The sequence below is a fragment of the Eurypyga helias genome, unplaced genomic scaffold, assembly GCF_000690775.1.
Source record: "Eurypyga helias isolate BGI_N326 unplaced genomic scaffold, ASM69077v1 scaffold8021, whole genome shotgun sequence".
Classification (NCBI taxonomy): domain Eukaryota; kingdom Metazoa; phylum Chordata; class Aves; order Eurypygiformes; family Eurypygidae; genus Eurypyga; species Eurypyga helias.
In genome coordinates, this window is record NW_010232688.1 from 44,638 (window position 1) to 67,488 (window position 22,851).

Below are 22,851 nucleotides of genomic sequence, written 5' to 3' on the forward strand. Positions count from 1 at the left end.
AAGCCCAATAAACAGGGATGTCTATTGGCATTCAATTCTTTTCAAACCTGTATCTCTTTAATCTTATGGGGATTTCCTTTACCTATTTTTCTTTTGAGCTGTGGTAACCAGAATAAGTAGATAAAAACCTACCTTTCTTGCAGCAGCTTTCTTCCCTTTTTAAAACACCAGCTATATCAGTTATTTCTGTGTGATGGAAAGAAGTTGGTTCATTAAGGTTACATGCAGATTTTGGCTGATAACATTCTCTCCCTGGTGAAGGATTTCCAAAGGGTTTTCTGGTCAGTCTAATCAAGAGGCAGAGCTGAACAAAAGCACAAGATAGTTGAGTTTCTTTCTTTCATTTCCTAGATTTTGATGATCACAATTTCCTTTTACAGGAAAGTAAAAAAAAATAATCCAACATACCCAAAAATGGCTACAACAGCAGCAAATACTCAAAGACAGACAATAGGCTGTGAGGAATACAGTCTGTACAGCAGCTTGAGTGAAGATGAGCTTATAAAGATGGCCATCCAGCAGAGCCTGCAAGAGGACCCTGTGGGCCAGGCAGCTGCCCACCAGAAGTCGATGGTGGCAGGTCCGGGCGAGGAGCGCCAGCAGCCACAACCCGCCCTACCGCCTCTACCCTTGGCAAAGGTGAGTAAATGCCTGCCTGAGCCACGCCAGCCCAACAAACACCCAGCCCGGGAGGAGAAAAACAGCTTCCCCAGATAAAACACGTGCTTTCTAATTAGCTTTACTAAGCGGCTGCTCTGCGAGTCTGTCATTAATTTGAAAGCTGGAGTCTGCTATAAATCTGATGAGGTCAACAATTTACACCCTTACGGTGAAATGAGAATTTGCTTGATGCTCTCTGTTTTAAGCAGCAAGTAAAATAAGGGGCACTGCTACAAGCTTTCTTGAACAACAGAAGCCCTGCCAAAGCCAGTGGCTCCTTTACCCCACAGCGGAACAGCGTACATCTAGGTTTTGCCAGAGAAGGAGCACAGCATTTGTTATAGGAAAACATAGGAAAGAGAACAAAAATAGGTATGGAAAACAGTGTGAGGTTGCTACCTTTTAGATACTGCAATCTTTAAAGGATGTAGGTATTTCAGATCAGAATCTGGCCCCAAAACCACCGCTCTCAGCCAAGAGCTGCTCCAGACACCGAAGCGTGGCAGTGTCCCCCTCCCCTGTGATGCTGAGCTGTGGGTTACAGAGACCCGCTCAGTTTCAAACCCAGGCATTGTTCTCCTTTCATTTTTTTAAAAGGCAGGTTTCTAAAGGGAGGGGGAAGGCAGATTTACAAAGCTTACAAAGTCACCTCATAACCAAGGAAAAATATCCCTTTAAACTAAATTTTTTAAATAAGCTGGGAGTAACTGAAGTTTTATTCCTCTTCCTTTCTCATAATTCCACCAACCTCTGACGCCTCGCTCATTACCACCTGTGACTGTTTGGTTTCCAAGGCTGAGAAACTGGGGACAATGTGGGGAGCAGTAAGCGTGCTTCATAGCTGTGGAATAAGGATGCTGTACAGCAGACAGTCCTGCTCCCACCAAAGGTCCTGGCTTCTCAGTGTCGTTACGGTGCTCTTGTACTGTCAGCTCTGCAGTGGGGACCCAGTGTGTGGGAGAATCAGTGCTTCCCTGGCTGTATGGTTCTGTCCTCCTTGGGGGTCCTTTGACACCTGCTATTTTGGCAAAAGGCGACATCTGCAGTTCTGTGCATTAGCCTGTCCTGCCTTTGCCACCACCCAGCAGCTTTTGACCTCCCACTGGAGGGAAAACCTTTGCAGCTTGTAGCTCCAGATCTGTAGCGTTGCTGAACTCTTCTCCACCTGGGAGACCTGAGCTGGAAACGCACCTGGCAGCTGGGGGCCCTGGGTCCTCCTCCACCTCTGCCTCCAACCTGCTTGCATGGCACCTCAGAGGTGATGAGTGTCATCTCACCCCCTGCCTGCTTCCTGTGCGGTGGCGGTAGGGTTAACCTCACTGTTGTCTTATATGGTCATTTGAATCCCCTGACGCTTCCTCAGAGGGCCAAAAATAATCTCCAGCCGAGCGAGCAGCTGAATCCAGCGCAGAGCAAGCCGTGGCCATCTGCTTTCATTCAAAGCCCTGACCGGCAGGCTTTCTTGCTCTGTCTCCGTGGATGTGTGTCTCTGTTTCTGCCTCAACATGACCTGTTTCTCCTATTCGGAGTATTTCTCTTTATTTCATTCATGTCATCACCACTCCAGATTGGCGGCCCAGCCCAGAGGTCATGCTCAGACGTCCAGCTTGGGGGCAGCCTCGGGGGTCAGGCGAAGGTACGACGGCAGCCTGTTCAGCACATCCCAGCCCGTGTAAGTGCCTTCCTCTCTCTCTCCCGCTTTCCCCTGTGGCTAAAACAAGCCTTGCTACCCACTCTCTCCCTGACACAGCTCTTCTGGGTGGCAGTGATGTCTGGTGGGGGGAAATGGTGATGTTCACCTGGAGAAGGTCTTGCTGATACCTGCACCGCACCCTCACTGCCTTCCTGCTCTTCCTTCCGACCTCCCAGCTGGCCTGGACCATGCCCAGGGTCTTGCAGGTGACCCACCTCACATCTACCTTGTTTTCTTCCCCCCCTTCATCCCTCTCCATCCCTCGTGTTTCAGGGACTCCGAGTCATTCCGTAGCTCTGAGGTGACAAGGACAGCAGGGATGCTCGCTCTGTGGTTTATTCATATAGGCTGGCTCCTGTATCAACATGGTAGAGGAGGCGCTGCATTGGTATTAAGTTCACAGTTACAGTGGGGAAAACATTTTATTGCAGTATATAAACAGGGTGAGAAAGTCCAGTCCCTCAAACTAAATCTTTCATAAATGTTCCCAAGATGCTGTGCCAGTTCCCAGCAATACCTGCACCCATTTAGGGGGCTGGGGAGTCCTTCCACATCTTACCTGGTCAAGGAGGAAGGCAGCTTGACTGACTTTGATCCTTCTGGCCACGTGTTGTTGTTGGCAGGGGCTGTAAATAAGCTTAGGTGAACACAGCCATGGATGAGGAAAGCAGACAGGGAAGGGGGTAGCCTGAGCTCTGCCCCAATACCTGTCTGTAATGGAGGTGTCTGGACCACGATGGTTTTATTATAGATCTCTGTGGGGAGGAGTACATGCATGCACCTGCCTTTAGCTATCCGATGAAGAGAGGGAAAGTGTTGTAGGAGCACCTATCTGTGTCCTGTGCAAAACTCTTCCCTGCCTTTTTTATCTACCTACTTCAAATCCCCTTTGTTTTATCTATCTTACCCGGATACACTATTGCATTGACTCCCCCTCCACCACTCTTCTTCTTTTCATCCCTCACCCAGCTTCACAATCTCCCCCACCTCATCCTGCACCCTGGTTGATCCAGGCTCTGTCCTCGGCTCTCCGCTGACATTGCCCTCCCTGACGTACCTGAAAACCTCTTTGTGCTGAAACATGAGGTTTCCCTCAACCCCGTCATCTGCCAGCTCCCCTTGGCCACACTGAAGTCTCTTATTAAGTGCTCTTCACACATGGCATGCCTCTCTCCTCCTCTGGGTGTGATGACTGTAGGACAGGCTTTTCTTTTCTCCATCACATAGTCCAATAGAGTTCAATCCACAACAAAGGCTGGGAGAAACTAGCCCTCCTCTGCTGCCTGGTGAGAGCAAAGATATGGCTGGGAAACCACAGGAGACCATGATGGCATGATTGTTATAGCCCTGGTCTCAGAGCCAGGCAGGGGTGACAGTTGGCTTCACCAGGGGAGATGTTGTTCCTTCATGCTGCCTGCATCTCATCAGGCTACCAGGAGAAGAAGCTTCCTCAACCTTTCCGTGCTTTGCCAAACCTCTTCTGCAGCACTCAGAATTGACGCCACCATACATCTCTTCTGCAATGAGTATTTATTATCTTGGCTATTGGCCTTTGAAAGGCAGTAATTATTTTGATTCACCTATAAGGTTAAGATTTCGTCAGATCTTCAGGCTTCCTCCATAGTTCTAATACTCGTTTTTTCTATATCTAATGAAATCCAAACAGCAGAATGTGTTGGTTTTTTATAACAGCCAACTATGAGCCAGGCAGAAAACAAGGATTTCACATGGAGATTCATTAAACTTTCTGTACTGGTCTGGAATTTGCTTGGCTAAAGCATCCACAGCCTGGTCCAGCAAACCCCCTCATCTTACTTAGGAATCATTTAAGGTCAAGGAGCCCAACAGAAGTTTGCTTCATTCAACATCTGAGGGCTCAAGCAGAACAGTAACTGATTCTTCACACATTTTTACCCCTGCCACAGACCCGAGGTACCCTCTGCTTTCACTGAGGTCTCCGCTAACATGATTCACCTCGCATTTGCTGTGTGCCGGCCAGAGGCGCAGACTGCCTCCATGGCCCACCTGGCATGCAGTAACTCATTAAAGGCTGGTAACTCTATCCTGTGCCCAAATCCCGAGGTTGCAGTGAGCAGCCCTGCATGCGTAACACGAACCTTTGCACAGAGCAACAGATGGCTTCAGCAGCCTTGCGCCAGAGGCTTTTAAAGATGAGGGTCCTCCTTCTCCTCTTCCAGCCCAACATGCCAATTGTTGCTGTTAGCCATCTTCAATAAAATGCTCAATTTCACATGCCTGTATAAAAACCTATTCCCTAACAAAACTAGCAATCTTATTGTAGTCCCCAGGGTACTGTAAATGGTATGGAGATACAGCAGTGTCCTCAGCCCAGCAGTTAACAGAAGGTCAGTCAATTCCTCCTGGCTGGGCTGCAGCCAGGAGGGCAGCTGCCTGCTCTAGCTGTTATCTCCTCAGGCAAAACGCCTGGCTTTGTCCCCCGTATCTCCCCCCATTCCAGTCTTGCTATTTTTGTGACTGCTGACTTGAGATCACTGCTTCCAGCTATGGGGAAGGAGCAAGTGGCATGAAGTACTTTTTTACCTTGGAAACGGTGTGTTTTTCTATTCCTTGGCACCTGTGTTGTGTTCACCTGCTTCCGCTCCAGGCCCTGAGTTTATCCTCAGAGAAGCAGCTTGGTGACTTTTCTTTCAGTGCTAATATCAGTGTTTATGGCACAGAGTGGGTACCTCTGGGCAGCCTGAAATGAATGATGCCTGTGTGAGTTTCGGGCTGTTGGTTTGTCCAGCCCCTGCAAGGCAATGAAACCCAGTGCTGCCCCTGTAACCTGCACTAATTGCAGAGGCTGTACCAGTGATCTGCTTGGTGAGGACTCCAGTGCTGAGCTGCCCATTTTTTTCTGTCTCTGATCTCACTCTGCTGAGGCATTTTAGTCTCTGTCATAACCAGAGTTTCTGGTTGTTCCCGTCGTCACTGCCCTGCATGACCTTCATCACATGCTGCTTTCCTACCCTGGCGATGCTAACAGTCACTCTGAGACAGGCACCTCCCTCCTCAGTCTCTCTGCCTTCAGGGCTGCAAGATTTTATCTTTGGAGTTAGTTCAAACCACAAGGTGTCCTATGTTTTCAACATCCTCTTGTTCTCTGTCTCTGAAAACATAACCCACATTCATTTATTGCAAGTCCCCATTGGAAGTGGAAAAATGCTTCCTCCTTTGCGGTGTTTGCTGTCCTGGACCTTAGCCATTCGGTGCTGCCTTCTCCCAGCACAGCTCAGCAGGAGCAGGTGCCAGCGCTGGAAGGCGCAGCACACCAACCTGCACAGGGCTGCTGCCCGCCTTGGGCAAGGGTCCTGCCTGCACGGACTGCAGGGTGCCAGCTCCCTGCTTCCACCACGATGCCGGCAGGCTCAGCCGGGTGGAAGGGAGACAAGCCCTGCTTCAGGCACTGCTGACCCCTGGTAGGGTGACTGGTAGGCAGCGTCGTGACTCCAGCAGAGCAGAGAGTCCTGCAGCAGCTCTTGGCAGTTGCTCTGCAGAAGGACTGGTGTGCTCTGCCATTGCTCTTACGGAGCTCGGAGAAGTGGGTTGCTGCCTGGACTGTGCAGAAGGCATGCTTGGCGAGGGGAAGGCTTGTCAGAGCAAAGCTTGCTTGAGGCTGCCTATTGTGTCTCACTTCTGGGTGCCATTGAGCACACTTCACGTTTATTTGTAGATTTTCACAGTGAGCCTCTTGAAAGCTTCAGAATTAGGTAGCATTAAAAAAAGATTACTTTTGTGTTATTTTTCTTTTCACTGCTAGACACTGAAATATTACTTTAAGACTTTTCAATCACTCTACACATTTCAATGACTTTCTACTGCAAAAAGGCTTTCAAATATTCCCTCCCTTCCAAATGTTTTTTTCATTCCTTTCAATCCCTGTGCCTAGAAGTTACTTGATCCTGTGGAGCCTGGCAGTGGTTTGCTGGGTTCAAATGGACCATAACATGAAACACTTCACAGTTTGGCACCAGGTCCCAGCTGGGGTTCCAGATGCCCCTGACTGTTGCACTTACTTGGGAAACTGCTAACTTGGCTTAGAGGTTTGCAAGAGTGGACCTGTTGACAAGGCATTACGTGGGTCTGCTCCCACGTAGGCTGCTAAAGACATGATTTTCAGAAGTGTCCAGCACCTAATATGTCTCACTGGGACACCAAAGACACATTTTTGAAGATCTATAATGCCCAAAGTGGTTATAATTTCTGAAAATTTGAGTACTCAATGCTCAAACAGCAGCTGGGGATCGCTGGGGCATTGTTATGAAGGGCAGCACAGAATTTAATTTGGGTGGAGGGATTATTTTTTTTTTAATCTTCCCTGGATGAAGAAAAGAGAGCCCAGGCCACCAGTATAATGTTCACATGCTCTAACCAGAACCTTCCCTTCTTCATAATTGGCCCAGCTAACTTCAGAAAACAGATGGAAGGAAGAGAAATAGGCAGTATCTTTAAAATACAAGAACAAGATTTATGGAGAATTTCTGCTTTAGGGCTAAGCCATCTGCAAATCAAAGTTAAAATTTTCTTTAGGGATGAAAAGGGTCAATTCTCTTCAAAGCTGATCCTTTTTAAGAGATCTCATATGGAAACACCTGGCCACATGGGCGGGCAATGTAATTACCACAACCACGGATGCTCATGGCAGTGTACAGAGCATGGGTAGAGCTAGTATCCCCCAACTCCAGATATCTAAAATATAAATGTTTTTGTCAGAGATTAGTCACACCTCCACTTTACATACACCCCAAGGGCAGAGATCAACACCTCCAGCCAGTGATTCTTCTGCTGTGAATGGTCAAATTAGAGCAGACAAACGTTACCTCCACAGGCCCTGTAGCAAGGCACCTTAGGGGCACAAATACTTATTATATAGGCTGTAGGGCTTCACTATTTGGGCCAAATGATACAGTGATGTTGCTGAAAAAAAATCTTCTCAGCAATGAAGGAAGCAGTAATCAGGTTTTAATCTTGTTTTAAAGAGAACTTGACCCTGTAGTGGCAGCAATCAAAGATGGAGATGAAAAAGCAGTATGCAACATGATGAAATCAGGAAAAAACCTTTCTGAACCTAATAGAGACGGCTGGATCCCCCTCCATGAAGCTGCATACTATGGCCAAGTGGGTTGCCTGAGCCTGTTGCAAAAAGGTCAGTGAAGTTAAAACTAATTCATTACAAAGGGAAGAATAATATGAATAAACTAAAAAGCAAAATTAGCAGCAGCCTAATCCTCACCTGAGACTGTGTGTGAAGGGGTTTTTTAACATCTCTGAGTGAATATTCATTTCACCTTCTCTTTGAGAATAAGTTTCCAGACTGAAGCCTCTAAAAGTTAGTATCTTCAGGATAAAATTATATCTGGGCAGGTCTTACCAAGGCCTGGATTTCTCACAGTAAAGCGTCGTGGCTGAGCTCTCGGCTGTTGTGAGCTGCTCGGCTGCTGCAGCTTCCAGAACTCACCCCAGGCCCCGCTAGCTGGAGTTCCAGCACAGCACCTTTTTGCTGGTGTTTGAAAGTGGCTAACTACTATAGTTTTCAAACTGCTACAGAAGACCAGTTACTTGGCAGCTTTCTGCATCACTAGTGGTAAGAGCTAAACATTTTAATTCAGACTGGTGACTGATTTAGATACTTAATCTGAGTTATAGTAACTTTATAGTATATTCTTAACTTACTTTGCTCATGGAAAAGAAGAAAAAATAAACAACAAAAACTCACCTAAAACTCCAAGGTTTTTGAAAGCTGATGGTGCTGCAGATGCATGTGTACTTACTACATGCCGTAACGTCTTTGGGCTTGCCATTTATTCACAGCGTACCCCGGCACAATTGACCAGCGCACGCTCAATGAGGAGACGGCTCTCTACTTGGCCACCAGCCGGGGCAACCTGGACTGCCTGCTCAGCCTGCTGCAGGCTGGGGCCGAGCCCGACATCTCCAACAAGGCCAGAGAAACTCCGCTCTACAAAGGTGAGTGGCTGTGTTTCCAGGGATGCTGAGCTCTTCTGGCACCACCAAGGCAGAGGTGCAGGCGCTCTTGCGATGTGGGGCTGAAACTCAGCACTCACTGTGCACCTCCTCCCAGTAGCCCTGTATCTGCTATGTCTGACCTGCTTTCTTCTCATCCACATCAGAGACAGGAGTAGTGGCTGCCCTGTGGGCTGCGGGCTGCAATGTGATGCTGTGAGTGGGATGTGTAAACTTACAGAAAGCTGGATAGTACAGGAATAGGCATGCTTTTCTAAACAGTAGTACCTAAGTAGCTGTTAGAACTGGGAGTACACTAACTGTAGACATGCCAGTGATTCATGTACTGTGTGGGCCAGGCCAGGCTGGGTGCTATGGGAGATGCATCAAGTTCTAAACAATTCAGTGAGGTAGATAAAGCATTTAATATGGACATATAACTTTGCTGCTTGTCAGAGAGAACATTTCCTTTAGTAGTACAACATAACATTCATGATATCAGAAAGATTCAGAGAAAGAGATGATCTCTCACACCTTAGTGTCCCTTCCCCTTTTATTGAGTGCTCCTGCCATGACTATTTTCAGCTCTCTAAAACATTAAAAAAAACATGTTACTGCATTCAGTAGTAATCTTGTCTTCAACTTTGGATGTCTGACATTAGAGCTGCTCAGTTTAAAATGCCTTAGTTTTAAAATTCTAGCTTATAGTCAGCTAAAGGAAAGCTGTTCAACTGTGCATTAAACACACTGTAGTGGTAGTAGTAGGAGTAGTACTCATAGTAATAGTAATAACAATAGCAATAATACAAAAACATCCTTTAGCCAGAGAAAACCTGTTGTTTAGTATGTGCTAGTGTTGATGCAAAAATCTTCTGGTTTATCCTCCAGCAAAAAAGGAGTGAAAAAATTATCATAACAAATTATTAATCCCTAATTTGGAAGCAAATTAAACTCTGGAGAGCTATGCATAGGTAATTACAGCAGTGCCAAATCAGATATCTGCTTTTAGTACACAAGTGACACCTAGGTATGGGAGGGGAATATATGGCGATGTCCAAAAGGAAGAATAAAACCCAGAAGGCAGGATCTCTCAACTAGTGAGAAAAAGAAAATTTTCTATTTCAAAGAAAAAAACAATTGCTATGGGATGTGCTGGCCTGCCTTTTGCCCGTTGTACAACAAATGCTAATTGGGGATTGTAAAAGTGTCTGCTGCTTCTAGGTACCTTTGGTTTGGCATCCCGTAGTAAAAGTGTGTGGAAAGCCTCATGTTTTGGGATTCAGAAAGGAATGGAACGAACTGGTAGAATAAAAATGAACAAAGTACTATTAATTATCACAAAAATACCTTTAGTTCAGCACGGTCCTGAACTATATGTTGTTGCAGGTTGAGAGAGTGCTGCTGACTCACAACATTATTGTTTTCTAAGGATCCTTCTCTGGCCTTTTTCTTGTCTTTATAGAGCTTCATCTGCAGTCCAGGGCAGTAAGATACAGAGTCGGTTTGCACAGAATTTGGAAAGAAAGTGTTCAGGTCGTGTGATTTCTGTAACACGTTTGTTCTTCATAAATTATCTCCTGCACCTCATCGCCTCCTTGTGTCATTGTGGTGTCCAGCTAGTACCAACGTGCTGGGCTGTATTCCCCTCAGCAGCAGGCTTGGCACAAGTGCTGCCCAGGACACCTAGCCTCCCCCAGGTCCCGGCTGAAGATTGGCTTCACTGCCACATCCTTTACGAGCCCCAGACAGTGTCATTTGTCATCAACTTTGGCCCTCATATTGACCTAGATGGATCTTGGGTCTTACTCACTATTGCCTAGTTGTGTTATATTGCCTTATGCTACATGAAATGGATACCACAACACCCAGAATCTTTTCAAAAACCTGTCCCCTTCCCTTTTTTCCAAAACAGCCTGTGAGCGCAAGAACGCAGAGGCCGCAAGACTCCTGATACAGTATAATGCTGACACCAACCATCGTTGCAATCGAGGATGGACTGCTCTCCATGAGGCTGTGTCCCGAAATGACCTGGAGATTATTGATATCCTTGTGAAAGGGGGTGCCAAGATCGAGTCTGCAAATACCTATGGGATCACATCTTTATTTGTGGCAGCTGAGAGTGGACAGTTGGAAGCTTTGAGATACCTGGCAAAATGTGGTGAGTACAATTGTGCTGTTACATGCCTTTACTCATTTCAATCTTAATATTTCAAAGTTCCCATTCATTTTCCCTGGCTCAGTTTTCCTGTCCGTGAAGACAAGGCCTAGCCTGCAGAAGTGCTGGAACCCTGTTGCTGCTGGTGGCTGAATTGTGTAGGGTCTTTCAGAGAGCATTCTGCTGAAAGGAGATAAAGTACTATTGTGTAGTTAGCAGATTTACACCCAGGAGAAGCAGACTCACTCTCCCCAGTGTATATATGTTCAAACATATAAACAGAGTGAATTTGATTCTAGTTTACACTAAACCTACCTTTTACTGCTTTGCTCATGTAAAACAGCTTTATAATAAGCACAACATACCTTACTACTATTTGGAGGCATATTTTATTTTCACTGTGGGCTAATATCTTCAATGTAGGTAAGAACTGGGTCATACACTTGTGAAACAAGAGCTAAACAGCAGTGGAGATAAGCTGTTAGTATGGCCAAGAAAGATGAGAGATGGGGAACAGAAAATGTGTTCTGCTGTCCAGCTAGCATTGTCGAGTCAGTTTAATATGTCCATCACACTGCCTACGGTTTTAGAAACTAAGCCAGAATATGATTCATGTTTCAACTTAGATAGTTATTAGGATTTCCTTAAAGTTCAATTTTGAAAAAAATACACAGGAGAAAATCCAATAAAACTGTCCAATTGTTTCAAGCCCTGAAAAGCTCCCCTGAGAATGCAGGGAATGATATCACTGCACTGTTTACGATGAGCAATATTCATCATAAAAAGTTTCTTTTTAATTTCTTTTACACTAGGAATGTAGTTCTGTGTTATGTTTTGTCACTGCAATTCTCCTCATGTTTCCAGCTACAACATCTTCAAAGGGCCAAACACAACACAGATGTTTCAGTTTGGGGTGAGAGCACAGGGAAATGTTCTCTTTGTCAGGGAGTTTTCATGGTCAAACAGGAGACTGATTGGCTTCTTTATTGGGGTATAGAAGCAAAACTCCAGTGAACTGTCATTCCCATTTTGGATACATACAGACCAGCCTTCCTGAGGAACACTATGATAGACTGTATTATAGTTTGAAGCCCAGGCTTTCAGGCCTTAAATATCTAGCACAGAAAAAGCTAGATTGCAAATTGTTTGTGGCCAAAAGGTATTAGGTCTTGGTTTATTCTTGCATGTTGTTTATGAAGCCAAGTACACACCAGAGCTCAAGAAAAAAAATGTCCCAAATAATCTAGTAGTCCATTAATAATACTTATAATTTTTGTGGTAAAACTTACCATTCGGAGCCTAACTTCAACCCTTGTGAAACAAAGAAATAGGGCCTCAGATACTGAGTTTTGAAATGAAATATTAATTGACTAATGCATGTCCAAATAAAAGCTGCTTAGAATTGTTGCTTGGTGCTATTACAGATGTCATCTTATAGAGTCCTATTTTAGCCTAGATGTGGATGTGTACTAAAATTAAAATATAGTATAAATGGATATATAGTATAAATATATAGACTATAAATAATTTGTTAAATATAAATAAACACATATCATAAATACATAATCATAGCAATTTGGAGAGCACCTCTTGAGATCATCTGTTCTAAACTCCTGCTCAGGATTAGTGTATATACATAGCCTAACATAAATACTAATGGAATTATTGTATCCAAAGAAAAGGCCATGCTATATAAAGAAAAGCACATTTTAAAGTTATTGCCTTTGAGATACAGCTGAATGGAGCCTGGATTCAGGACTGGCAGATGATGGTTGTCACTCATGTTAAACTCTTCCCTCATAAAATTCAGATGATAGTAAAAACCAGTGGAGATCTATGATGGAACTGTATGACTGTATCAACTTTTCATATTGCTCTGATATGACCTCATTCACATCCCCTTCCAGCACATTTTCTAGCTCCAGTGTCATGGAGATGTTTATGTGTTCATTCAAAGCATGGTGCTTCCATCTGATTTTAACAGTTTCATGATACAGAGATATTTTTCCTTCCTAGGTGCTGATATAAATACTCAAGCCAGTGATAATGCCTCTGCTCTTTATGAAGCCTGTAAAAATGGACATGTACCTATTGTGGAATTTCTGTTGTCCCAAGGAGCAGATGCTAACAAAGCCAATAAGGATGGCCTGTTACCACTTCACATAGCAGCCAAAAAAGGAATTTGCCAGTAAGTTTTAGCTAATTTCATAGTTTCATCTTTTAGACAAGAATCCCAAGTTCCTTATGAAAAGGAGACTGTAATGTCCCAGGTGTGATTCTGAGCATTGTGAGCAAAGGAGCTGCCAGTTGAGAACTGGGCTTTCCGCTTGCAGAGCTGGAAATTATAAACTGAAGAGTGTGTTTCCAAGTTGGGATGGCATGGGTTGGGATGGGGTGAGCAGGAACATGGGGTGCAAGATCCCTTCAATTTTGCCAAGATATCACCTATTACTGCTAAATAACCTCATGTATCTGGAAATGGATTAAACTAAGCACAAAATATGCTTGAGATGGAAAATGAAAGCATGTGTGTGTGGTTAGTCCTCGATAGCTACTGCAGCACAGTTTGCAATCATTTTCCTACATGATTCCATTCCGATTCTTCTACACAAGCCGAACATGCTGCATCCATTTCTGGTGCGTTCAGGTTTTATTAACAATTCAGATGCTGACAGCGGGAAGTGGTTAAGTGAATCTCTAGGGCATTAGTGAGATTGCTGCTAGAATATGGTGTCCAGTCCTGGTGTCCTCCCTTTCAGAAACCTTTTAGGAAATTGGAAAGGCTTCAGAAAAGAAGTATAAGAATTACTCACAGTCTGGAAAATATACTTTATTAGTGAGAGATTAAATGATTCTTAAATGAAACAGACAAATGCATAAAATGATCCAGTAGTTTGTTTTTGAACTGAAGTATGTTTGGGAAATAGCTGAGAACATTCTTTATACAGTAAGAAAAGTAACCAATGGAAGAAATAACTGGGAATTGAGTAGATTTACTAGTCCTCTGAAGCAGAGTTGTTTAGAGGAGGAGGAGAAACTACAGCTTTACAGATAAAGAATATCAATTTAGAAGGTGCTGTCTAGGGATGGGATTGTTGTGCTGTCATGTAAATTATGTTTGTCTAGCTCTTTCAAGACCTGGAACATTGCAGCATGCTTCTGAACCTGAACTCCTTAGCATTTACTTTTAGTCCTAGGGCAAGTTTTAACTCCTGCCTTTAAGCCCTTCCTGCTGTAAAGGTGAGTGGCCCACAGCTATTTTTGCAAAACACAGTCTCATCTTGCAGTGACAGACCCTTTTGTTGACTGTAGTGGACTCTTGTGACTATCACAGTTTCTATGAAAATCCTCTCATCAATAAGCAAAGGTGAGAGTATATTCAACTGCAAAGGCTGTTTCTGGATAGTAAAGCTGTCTTTGCAAAAAACAGTTAGAGCAGATTCTTATGTACTTCACAATGTCTGAGGAATGAAAACTTCTGACAGAACTACACCTTCCTGTAGTATCTTTTATCCTAGTGTTTAGGTCTGCTTGGGAATCCCAGTTAAGCTTCTCAGATCACTTTGATAAACCTGAGGATAGTCATCTTCTGTAGTTGGAGTAGGCCTTCTTCTTCATGCAAGATTTGTATTCTAGAGGGCAGCCTGGTGTGAATTTACATAATGGGTTTATATGCTTACAGCACGTACATGAATACACTGCATACACTAATGCAGGCATGATTCAAAATTTTGACCAGGACCTGAGTTAAGAAGACATTTTCTTGAAAACAAACACATTTTAGATGAGAAATGTGCCAGAAACAGGTTTCTCCAGTTGCTCACTTTCAAAAAAGTTCATCTGAAAGTACAGTAAGTTGGTCTGAATCCAATTTGTATATAAAGTCTGGACCAGCTCCCTGAATCTTTTCCTTCCCTCTATAGTTCCGCACCCAGACCTGAAAAGAAGTTCACATGGAAACTGCAACCTGAGTCCACCCCCATGTTATGAAAGAAAGGGCCTAATTCAGACCTCATATCTATTATTCCCAACAACCAGTGGCATAAATGAGACCAGAATTCAGCCCAAACTCTGAGTTCCTTCACTTGTGCACAGAAATTTGTGCTCTTTTACAACTGCTGCAAACTAAGTGCAAAAGAAAGAAAAAAAGAAAAATATCTTTTATAAATATTTATCTAAATTACAAAGCTTTGGCCCAATTGGCTGATCATTCTTAATTCCTTTGGTATTCAGTAAAATAACACCCTTCATGGTGACCTCTCTTTGTATTCCTGCAGATTTAATACGTAATTTTGCAGGAATTCCATGCTTCAACTTGTTTGCCAGAGCACGAAGGCTCCCTACCATCAAAAAGCCAAGAATGTAGTCCCAAGGCTCAACTGTCAACTCTTGTTTCTTGGTGTTTGTTTATTTTAAATGACACCTTGTCATTACTAACCGGCAATTCATAAGGGTTGTCTCATCAGCTGTAGGACAATCACAAGCATTTAACTCTTTCCCCCTCAGAACTGAGATGCTGAGAAAACTTTGTGAAGTGTGGGCAGATTTATTAAGTAAATGCAAGTCAATAAACTTTTGGCACACTCATACTAAGGATGCTCTGCCTCCTCCTCCGTGTAATTTCTAACACACAGAGATCACAGAAGCAGGGCACAGGGATGAGGGGAAGCAGCACTAGTTCAAAACTCTACATGAAGCTCAGCCCTGTGGTGGACATAGGATGTGGTCTGGCTTGTCTAGCCTTGGCTGCCTTCCTTTGAGCTGCCTTCTTCCTCTAGACAGACAAGAAAGACTGCAGAGGTGGAGGTACTATATTACTGAACTAACCTAATTTGGAAGATGAGGAAGAGAAACAGGTTCAAGCTTCCTGTTTTTCCTCCCAGAATAAATCTGGGGTATAGGCAGTGTGCTGAGGTCTGGGTCACTGCGGTGTTGGGAGGCAGAGCCCTGCAGTGAGGTTCATGTCACGCTTGCAGGCAGAAATGACGCGTTGCCTCTTTAACTCAGATGTGAAGGGCTGGCTGAAACACATATGCTGGAGGGAAAGAACAAAACAGACCCTTAAATCTTCAAAACAGTTGATCATGGGATGACTAATGCTGGCACTTGGCATGGTGTCCTCGCAGTGCTCTGTGCCCTTTTTGTTATTATGGCTCTTACAGAACATTTGCTAATGGTGGGAAGTTGCCAGCTTACCAGCACCCAAAACTCCTGCTCCCTGGTGAGTGTCATAGCTCTGCAAATATAGTGAGGCTGCTTGGAGAAAAAAAACCCAAAAAACCCCTGTGCTTCATTTCCCAAGATATTTACATAATTAAAAAAGGCTTTTTGTTTAAAAAGATGTAGAAGTAACCTGGAGACATCAACAGTCCATCATGTAAATAGGAACATAATCCTGTAAAGTGTAACATATCTTCCACTCTTATGTCAGCTCCTGGGAGAGTTGGAGGCTCAGTCTTTCACAGGATCATTCAGTGCATCACAGACAAAGGTTTTCCTAAGACTAGTGCTTATATTTGGCTTAGTTCATTATGTAAATATAAATTTGAGGGCCAGTGTTGGGACCAGCCATTGCAGTCCAGCTGAAGATATGCAGAATTTTAAAGGAGACAAACTGCATGGTGGGAAACTGACCTTTGCATATTTGTGTGTTGGAAGATCACTTCTAGATAGAGGAGTCTGCATGGGAGGAGGAAGAGGATGAAAAGCTCTGCTTAGCTTGGTGGTTCCCACAAGTTTCTTTCTTAGTATCCCTTCCTTCACTGGCATTATACAGGGAGCGTGGGCATCTCCTGAGACAGTAGGCAGATTCAGGTTGGTGGTCCCTAGCCTCTTTCTGGAAATAGCTTATGGTGACTTGTCTGTATTTACAGAATCAACCTAGTGCCTTGGCTAAACCACCCAACTTTATGAGCAAGAAGTAAGGGTTTAACCCATGGAGTTGGTCATGCAGTTCCAATGACACCTACGGAGACATAAAAATCATCACAGATTTGTGACTGCAGGCCTCCTGTACATCATATATTCGAACCTCACAACACATAACTAGAGCAGCTTGATTTATATTGCTGTGTTTATGGCCACATCACACTTTCCAAAAGCAATCCCCGATTACTGGGGTTTAGGACTTGGCTGTACATTTTTTCTCACTGGGCTAAAGCATGGAAACCAGCCTGGAAAATCTTTTTATTTCTTTTTTTCCCTTTTCTTCATTGTCTTTTTGGCTCCCCATGATCTGGAATGGATGTTGATAGCCACATGGATTTGCCACAGCCAAAAGCCACACAGTGAGGGCCACCATGGCGGGGATCAATCCAGGGTAATAACTGGAAACCAAATAAATAGTTTATGCTAGCTCTGTCCTGTAGAGGAAGGTTTGGTTTCACCTCCTTTCTGGCCTCAAGCCTCTTGCTGTGGCTGTGATCCAGGAGGCATACTAATACCTTGTGTTAGCACCTTTCTCTGCTGAGAAATAAAGCAATCCCAATGGAGATAGGGAGACACAGTCTTTCTGCTGGCACCTCAGGCCAGAGGCCATGTGCCTGTTCCTCCAGTCCTACCCACAGTGTGACGATGAAGGTGCAGAATGTCTGGGAGGTCCTGGCTGGGTGTCTGCCATTCTGTCTGTGACTGCTATGGGAGTTACCACATGGTAGGAGAGGTGCCAGCACGTTGACTCTTCCATCGTAACTGCGCCTGTACCTGTTCATAGAAGCTGAGTGATAATTTCAAAAAAACTTGTTCTTCCATGAAAGAGGGGGGTCACGCAACTCACAGTTTTGGCAAGGAGCAGTGGGACCTGTTCACAGGTTTCAATTTCACAACCTGGGTTCTCTCAGAGACAGTTGTTCCTGTGCCCGAGTTAGCAGGCTCTCTTTTATGGTCACATCCCTACTGCTATGGCTGTAAGGTTATAGATCTTCTAGATCCCCTAGAGCTCACTGCTGTTCACTGACTCTCCACTCGGCAGGATTGTCTCCATGCTGATCCCTGTGACTAGCCGCACCCGCGTCAAGCGCAGTGGCATCAGCCCCCTGCATTTAGCAGCCGAACGCAACAACGATGACATCTTGGAAGAGCTGATCGATGCTGGCTATGATGTCAACACTGCCCTCTCTAACGAACGGTCCTGCCTCTACGAGGACAGACGCACTACCCCCCTCTATTTTGCTGTTTATAACAACAACATCTATGCCACAGAGCTCCTGCTGCAAGCCGGAGCCAATCCCAATGTTGACCTCATCAACCCATTACTCATCTCCATCCGCCACGGCTGCCTGAAGACCATGAAGCTGCTCCTTGACCATGGAGCAAACATTGATGCCTATATATCAAGCCATCCTACGGCATTTCCGGCTACCATCATGTTTTCAATGAAGTACCTTTCTGTGCTGAAGTATCTCCTCGATCTGGGCTGTGATGCAGGCTCCTGTTTTGAGTGTCAGTATGGAAACGGCCCACACCCTGCATTAAATTACAGACGAGATAGACTTAATGACCCTCAGGTGTCCAAGGAGCCATCCATAGTACAGGTAAGCATGGCCTAGTCTACCTACAGTACTTCTGAGGATGTCTCCTACCCATGTATCTTGACAACTTTAATGTATTTTGTCTCCCAACTTTCCTGTGAAAGAAGATGTTTTTATTCCTACTTTATTTACAGGAAATAAAAAGGCTCAGTAAGAGCCTGTGAGTGTTCCAAGTCCATGTTCAATGATAGCAGGAGGGTAGGCAACAGCCACTGTGGCCCTAGCTTGAATTTGCAGTGAATTGTAGCCATCTTGACAGCCTTGCTGTCAGATCTACAATATTCTTTTCTTCTGTACCTCAGGTGCCAGGAGCAAAGCATGTTTTCTCAACAGGCAGTGTCATATGGGTGGTAGCATATGGGTGATAGCATATGGGCAGTAGAAACCTGCTTGTTTTATTTGCCCTGTAAGGTTTGTTTTGTCTGATGGGGCGTTAAAGCTCCTGGTTATATTAAAATTGTCTAGTGCTTCACTTGATGAGGGTAAACTAGTGAAAGTAAACAGTTGCAATTTCTGAGCCTACTGGATAAGCAGTCCTGTGGAGGGGCTTCAACTTGCAACTCTACAAGGAAATCTCCGCACAGCAGTCTTTCTATTTTGCAAAGAATCAGGGAAGAAATAAATCAACTTCTATCTAGTTTAAGTGTAGCTATGTGGGATGGAGAAGCAAGTGTCGTTTAGCCCAAAGAGATGGTCACCAATAAATGCTCCTTGGTGGTGGAAAGAATAAAGGAAAACATTAAAAGATCCAGGGAAATTTTGACCTTTTTATCAGTCCTGTTTTCCAAAAGACTTTACTCTCCAGTAACATGCCTGGGAAAAAAACCAAACAGACAGAAATCTTAGCAAGGGGACTGTGAGAGTCCATCAGAATCTCTTGTCTCAAGCAGAGCCGTCTTCTTCTTGAGTGTTTGTCACAGTGAATTGCTCCAAGACACCACATTTTTGCCAAAGAAAAACTAATAAAATATATCATCTCTAGTTCTTGAACCTTCATACAGTAGCATGTAGAGTGAATAGAGGGTTGGAATTCCAAGGCAAGGAGAGAGGGTTTGTCCGTAGCCCTCTCTGGTGTTCTAGTCACTCAAACCCAGTTCTGTTTTTATTTGTTTAAGCACATTATTTCCCTCCAGATCTCACCTAAAACTACTTCTAGTGCCTAACAATATCAGGTCACTTGCAGAGTCATCACCTCAAAGGTTGGACCATATAAGGCAGAGGTAGCAAAAGCTGTGTAAAATTGTATCTGTGTCTAGAGAGTGAGGGACAAATGCATAGAGAGAAAAAGCAATCCCTTCCCTCCCATATTATTTTAAATCTGCTTCCTACTGCCGGGAATTTGGCTAATAAAAGTAAGGCTTGTATGGTGCAGCTTCATGATGTAGTTGTGATATGGTTTGTGTTCTGAAATACAGAAGATTTTAAGAAACTATAGCCTTCTGCACACAACAGATGTGCATTTTTTTATTTTCTTGCATAAGATTACATAAGGATAATAAATATGAATGATTAGTCTTTATACAGTAGAGACTATGAGCTACGGGAAGTGGATTTGAAATACATAACTATAAATCATTATTTTTGCTACTAAATTAGTACGTCCCAGAGAAAGTGACTGCAGAAAAATGGTTGCTGCCTCCCTCCGCCCTTCCAGGATTGCGGTGTCTGAGCCGTGAGCGCGGGAAGCGAGGTGTCCTCCCGCCGCGAGAGGGCACGCGGGGGGCTCCGAGACCTCAGGCAACGCCACTTTGTCCCCGAGTCAATCCCTTTGCCTCTAGTTGCACATTTGCATTATTTTGCTTCATTTTGCTGTGCTGCTTTTCCTGCGCTGCTTTTCCCGCAGCATGTTTTGGAACATTTTTATTCCAGAAAATGTTTTTGTAGGCTGAGCTTGTGGACAGGGAGGAGAGAAAAAGGCAGGCATGGTCTCTGGCAGACACAAGAAGAGGAGGGCAGTAAGATCCAGTGTTTTATTGCCGTACGCATGCATCCTCATTTAAACTGGCAAAGCGGTGTTACTGCTTGGAGGTGGTAGTGCAGATCCCAGGTTTGCACATCCTGTGGGTGACTGCATGGCAGTTGTCTCTACACTGGACAATGACAGCCTGATATACTACACAGAACTTCTATAAGCGGTCCAGGTAGGAAACTGGGTTGTCTGCTGGGATCCTCCCAACATTACTGTACCTAATTTTCCTGGGAAAGGTCGCATGGTGATGCTTAGTGAAAAAAAAAAGTCAGAAGAGTAGTTAACACCTCTGTGAATGCTTGTAATTTTCTGCAGCTTTATTCTTTTTCTAGTTGAGCTAATAAAATTTTATTTCTGCGTAAGAGTATCCACACAAGAGTTTAATGCATTTTGAGTTAGGGTTCATGCATGTATAACAAAATGTGATCATGTTACAGGAGCCTAAACTGAAAGATGTTTAAACTGGTGCATTTTCTTTCCTGTTTGGGGTGGGCTTGGAGGGTGCCTGCAGACAGTGTCAGTGACTAGAATGATGGATGGTGCCTAAGCCACCACCATTCAACTGGGTTCAGCCATGTGCCTGAGTTCTCATCCACACAGCATGATTTAATTCATCTTAAATTTTCTGACTGCTCACATGCAGATAAGGCCACAGGTATCTTTATCATATGCAGTACCCTGACAAAGATGGATGAAGCTGTCTGGTATAACAAAGATATTTAGAGTGAAGTGGAAAGAGAAGTCACTACATTTTTGAAATAAGACTGCTTAAAGTTGGGTCCCTAAGTCTGTTCTTCTGCACCTCTATAAGCAGCACCCCATGCAACAGTTCTGGTTACACTGCAGCTCGCATTGTGGACAACAGATTTGCCTGATCCGGGACTGAGTAAGGAAGATGCTTCTGCTCTGTATTAGGCCCAGGGTAGTTCTCTCATGGGCGAGTAAAACTGCCTGGGATTCATCTCTGCAGAGATTTCCCCAGGCTTGTTTCTAGAGAGGTGTTTGGTCCCCAAAAGCTGGATTCACCAGAAGTAGGAGGTGCTGTTTCCTGTCAAATCTCCCTCTTTACTTTGTGCACATTTACTCTATAAAGCCCCTTCCAAGGAGGGAAAGGGACCCAGCACACTGGCTCACAGTGCCCTGGGCTGCATGGATCCTTTAGCAGCTCCCTTACTGGCTTGGGGCAAAGCTGTGAGCACTCCTGTGCCCTCCCATTTCCATGGAAGTAGGACCTTTGGACTCTGTAAACAATTCAGCATCCTGTCCATGCTCCAGAGCTAGACCCTACCATGGTTTTGTATCCTCTTGCAGTTGTAAAGAGGGGATTCTGCCCTCAGCTAAAAAAAAAAAAAAAAAAAAAAAAAAGGGGTTTATTAAAATTTTTTAAGAGTATAGTTGAAGTTTTCTAAAGGGAAATTGGTAATTGCTGTCACAGCTGGTAGAATGGTGGGACCACCAACGCAGGCTGTTGCTATAGTTCCAGTTTCCACCGGTGCATTCACATCCCACTGACTGTAGTCAATTTGTTTTTCCTTGAAGTTTTGTGAAATGGTGTCTACTCCAGAGATAAGTCGCTGGGCTGGGCCGATCATCGATGTTCTCCTGGATTATGTGGGTAACGTGCAGCTATGTTCCCGGCTCAAGGAGCACATTGACAGCTATGAGGACTGGGCTGTCATTAAAGAAAAAGCAGGTATGGTCACCTAGGAGAGAATTGGGCACAAATAGTCTCACTATTGGATTCAAAACCTCAGTCACCATCTCCTCTGAGTATCCATCCCTTAAACTTGATAGGATTTCCCTACTGAGACTGAATTACATTTCAGATCAGACAGGAGACACTAGAAATTGCTGGGGTTTCACTGGCTCTGTGATGTTAAATGTACAGCGGCTATGGATCTGAGATAGTGGGAATGAGCATTCCCAAGACCCATTTGACTGCAGCTGGGGACCAGTCAGATAAGGACAGGCAGGCAGCATGACCACCTCCACAACAGCCCAGCAGGCACCAGTGGCCTTGGAAGTCTTTACAAATATTTTGCTCTCCTAAGCTTCCTTTCCCTCAGGATCCAAAGTCTGTCATAGACTTTATCAGAATTAGTCTTCTGGCACCAAGCTAAGTTTGGTACATACTAAATCTACTTTAAGTGGGAAGGCTGACTACTGTAAAGCAGCCTGTTTAAATCCTCCTAGAAAGCCCGTTGCTAAGGCCAAGAGGCAATACAGCACTCCAGCCCCCAGCCCCGATTCCTTCCCTATGTCATGCCTAGGAATAGATGAGCTGCCACCAATGCCAGACGCATTGTGCTTCCATTACAAAAAAGCCCCCTTTTTTCACTCCTCCATCTCCCTTTTTCCTGTTGCCACTGACCTGGCCAAGCCGAGCTGTTATTCTCAAGTTTAAACCTTTTCTGCTCATGTTTCTGACCTGCTTGTCTTTCAGAGCCCCCACGACCTCTTTCCCATCTTTGCCGCATCAAGGTACGAAGCCTGGTTGGGAGAAACCGCATTAAACTTCTTGACACCTTGCCTCTCCCAGACAGACTGATCCGATACTTGCAGCATGATTACACACAGTGACCCCTGGCACACCGGACACGCAGCGGCTTGCCGGCACGGCACTCGGCGTCATCGGCGTGGCGAGGGCGCACATTGTGCATGGTGGGAAGGAATTGCTGCTGGCTTGGTCAAGCGCCTTCCAATGACTAATCTAAGAGAAATATGTTTCTGAAACATGAGTGAGAAGAAGATGGAGGAGACATGATAACTAAACGTAGGACTGTTCTTAGGTTTTCCTAAGAAAAAACATATGATTCACCTCAGAGCTTGGTCTGCAACCAACAAGAAATGAAAGCCAACA

The 22,851-nt window shown here is 44.5% G+C and overlaps 1 protein-coding gene across 1 annotated transcript; it reads left to right on the forward strand.

Moving 5' to 3' along the window:
* Positions 1 to 414: 414 nt before the first annotated feature.
* ASB2 (ankyrin repeat and SOCS box containing 2) lies at positions 415 to 22,571 on the forward strand. Its single transcript, XM_010161471.1, is given in 10 exon segments — positions 415 to 590; positions 592 to 639; positions 2,228 to 2,332; positions 7,354 to 7,520; positions 8,186 to 8,341; positions 10,251 to 10,496; positions 12,510 to 12,681; positions 17,464 to 18,025; positions 21,531 to 21,684; positions 22,435 to 22,571. Coding segments are annotated over 10 exon segments (1,923 nt in total).
* The last annotated feature ends 280 nt before the right edge of the window (positions 22,572 to 22,851 follow it).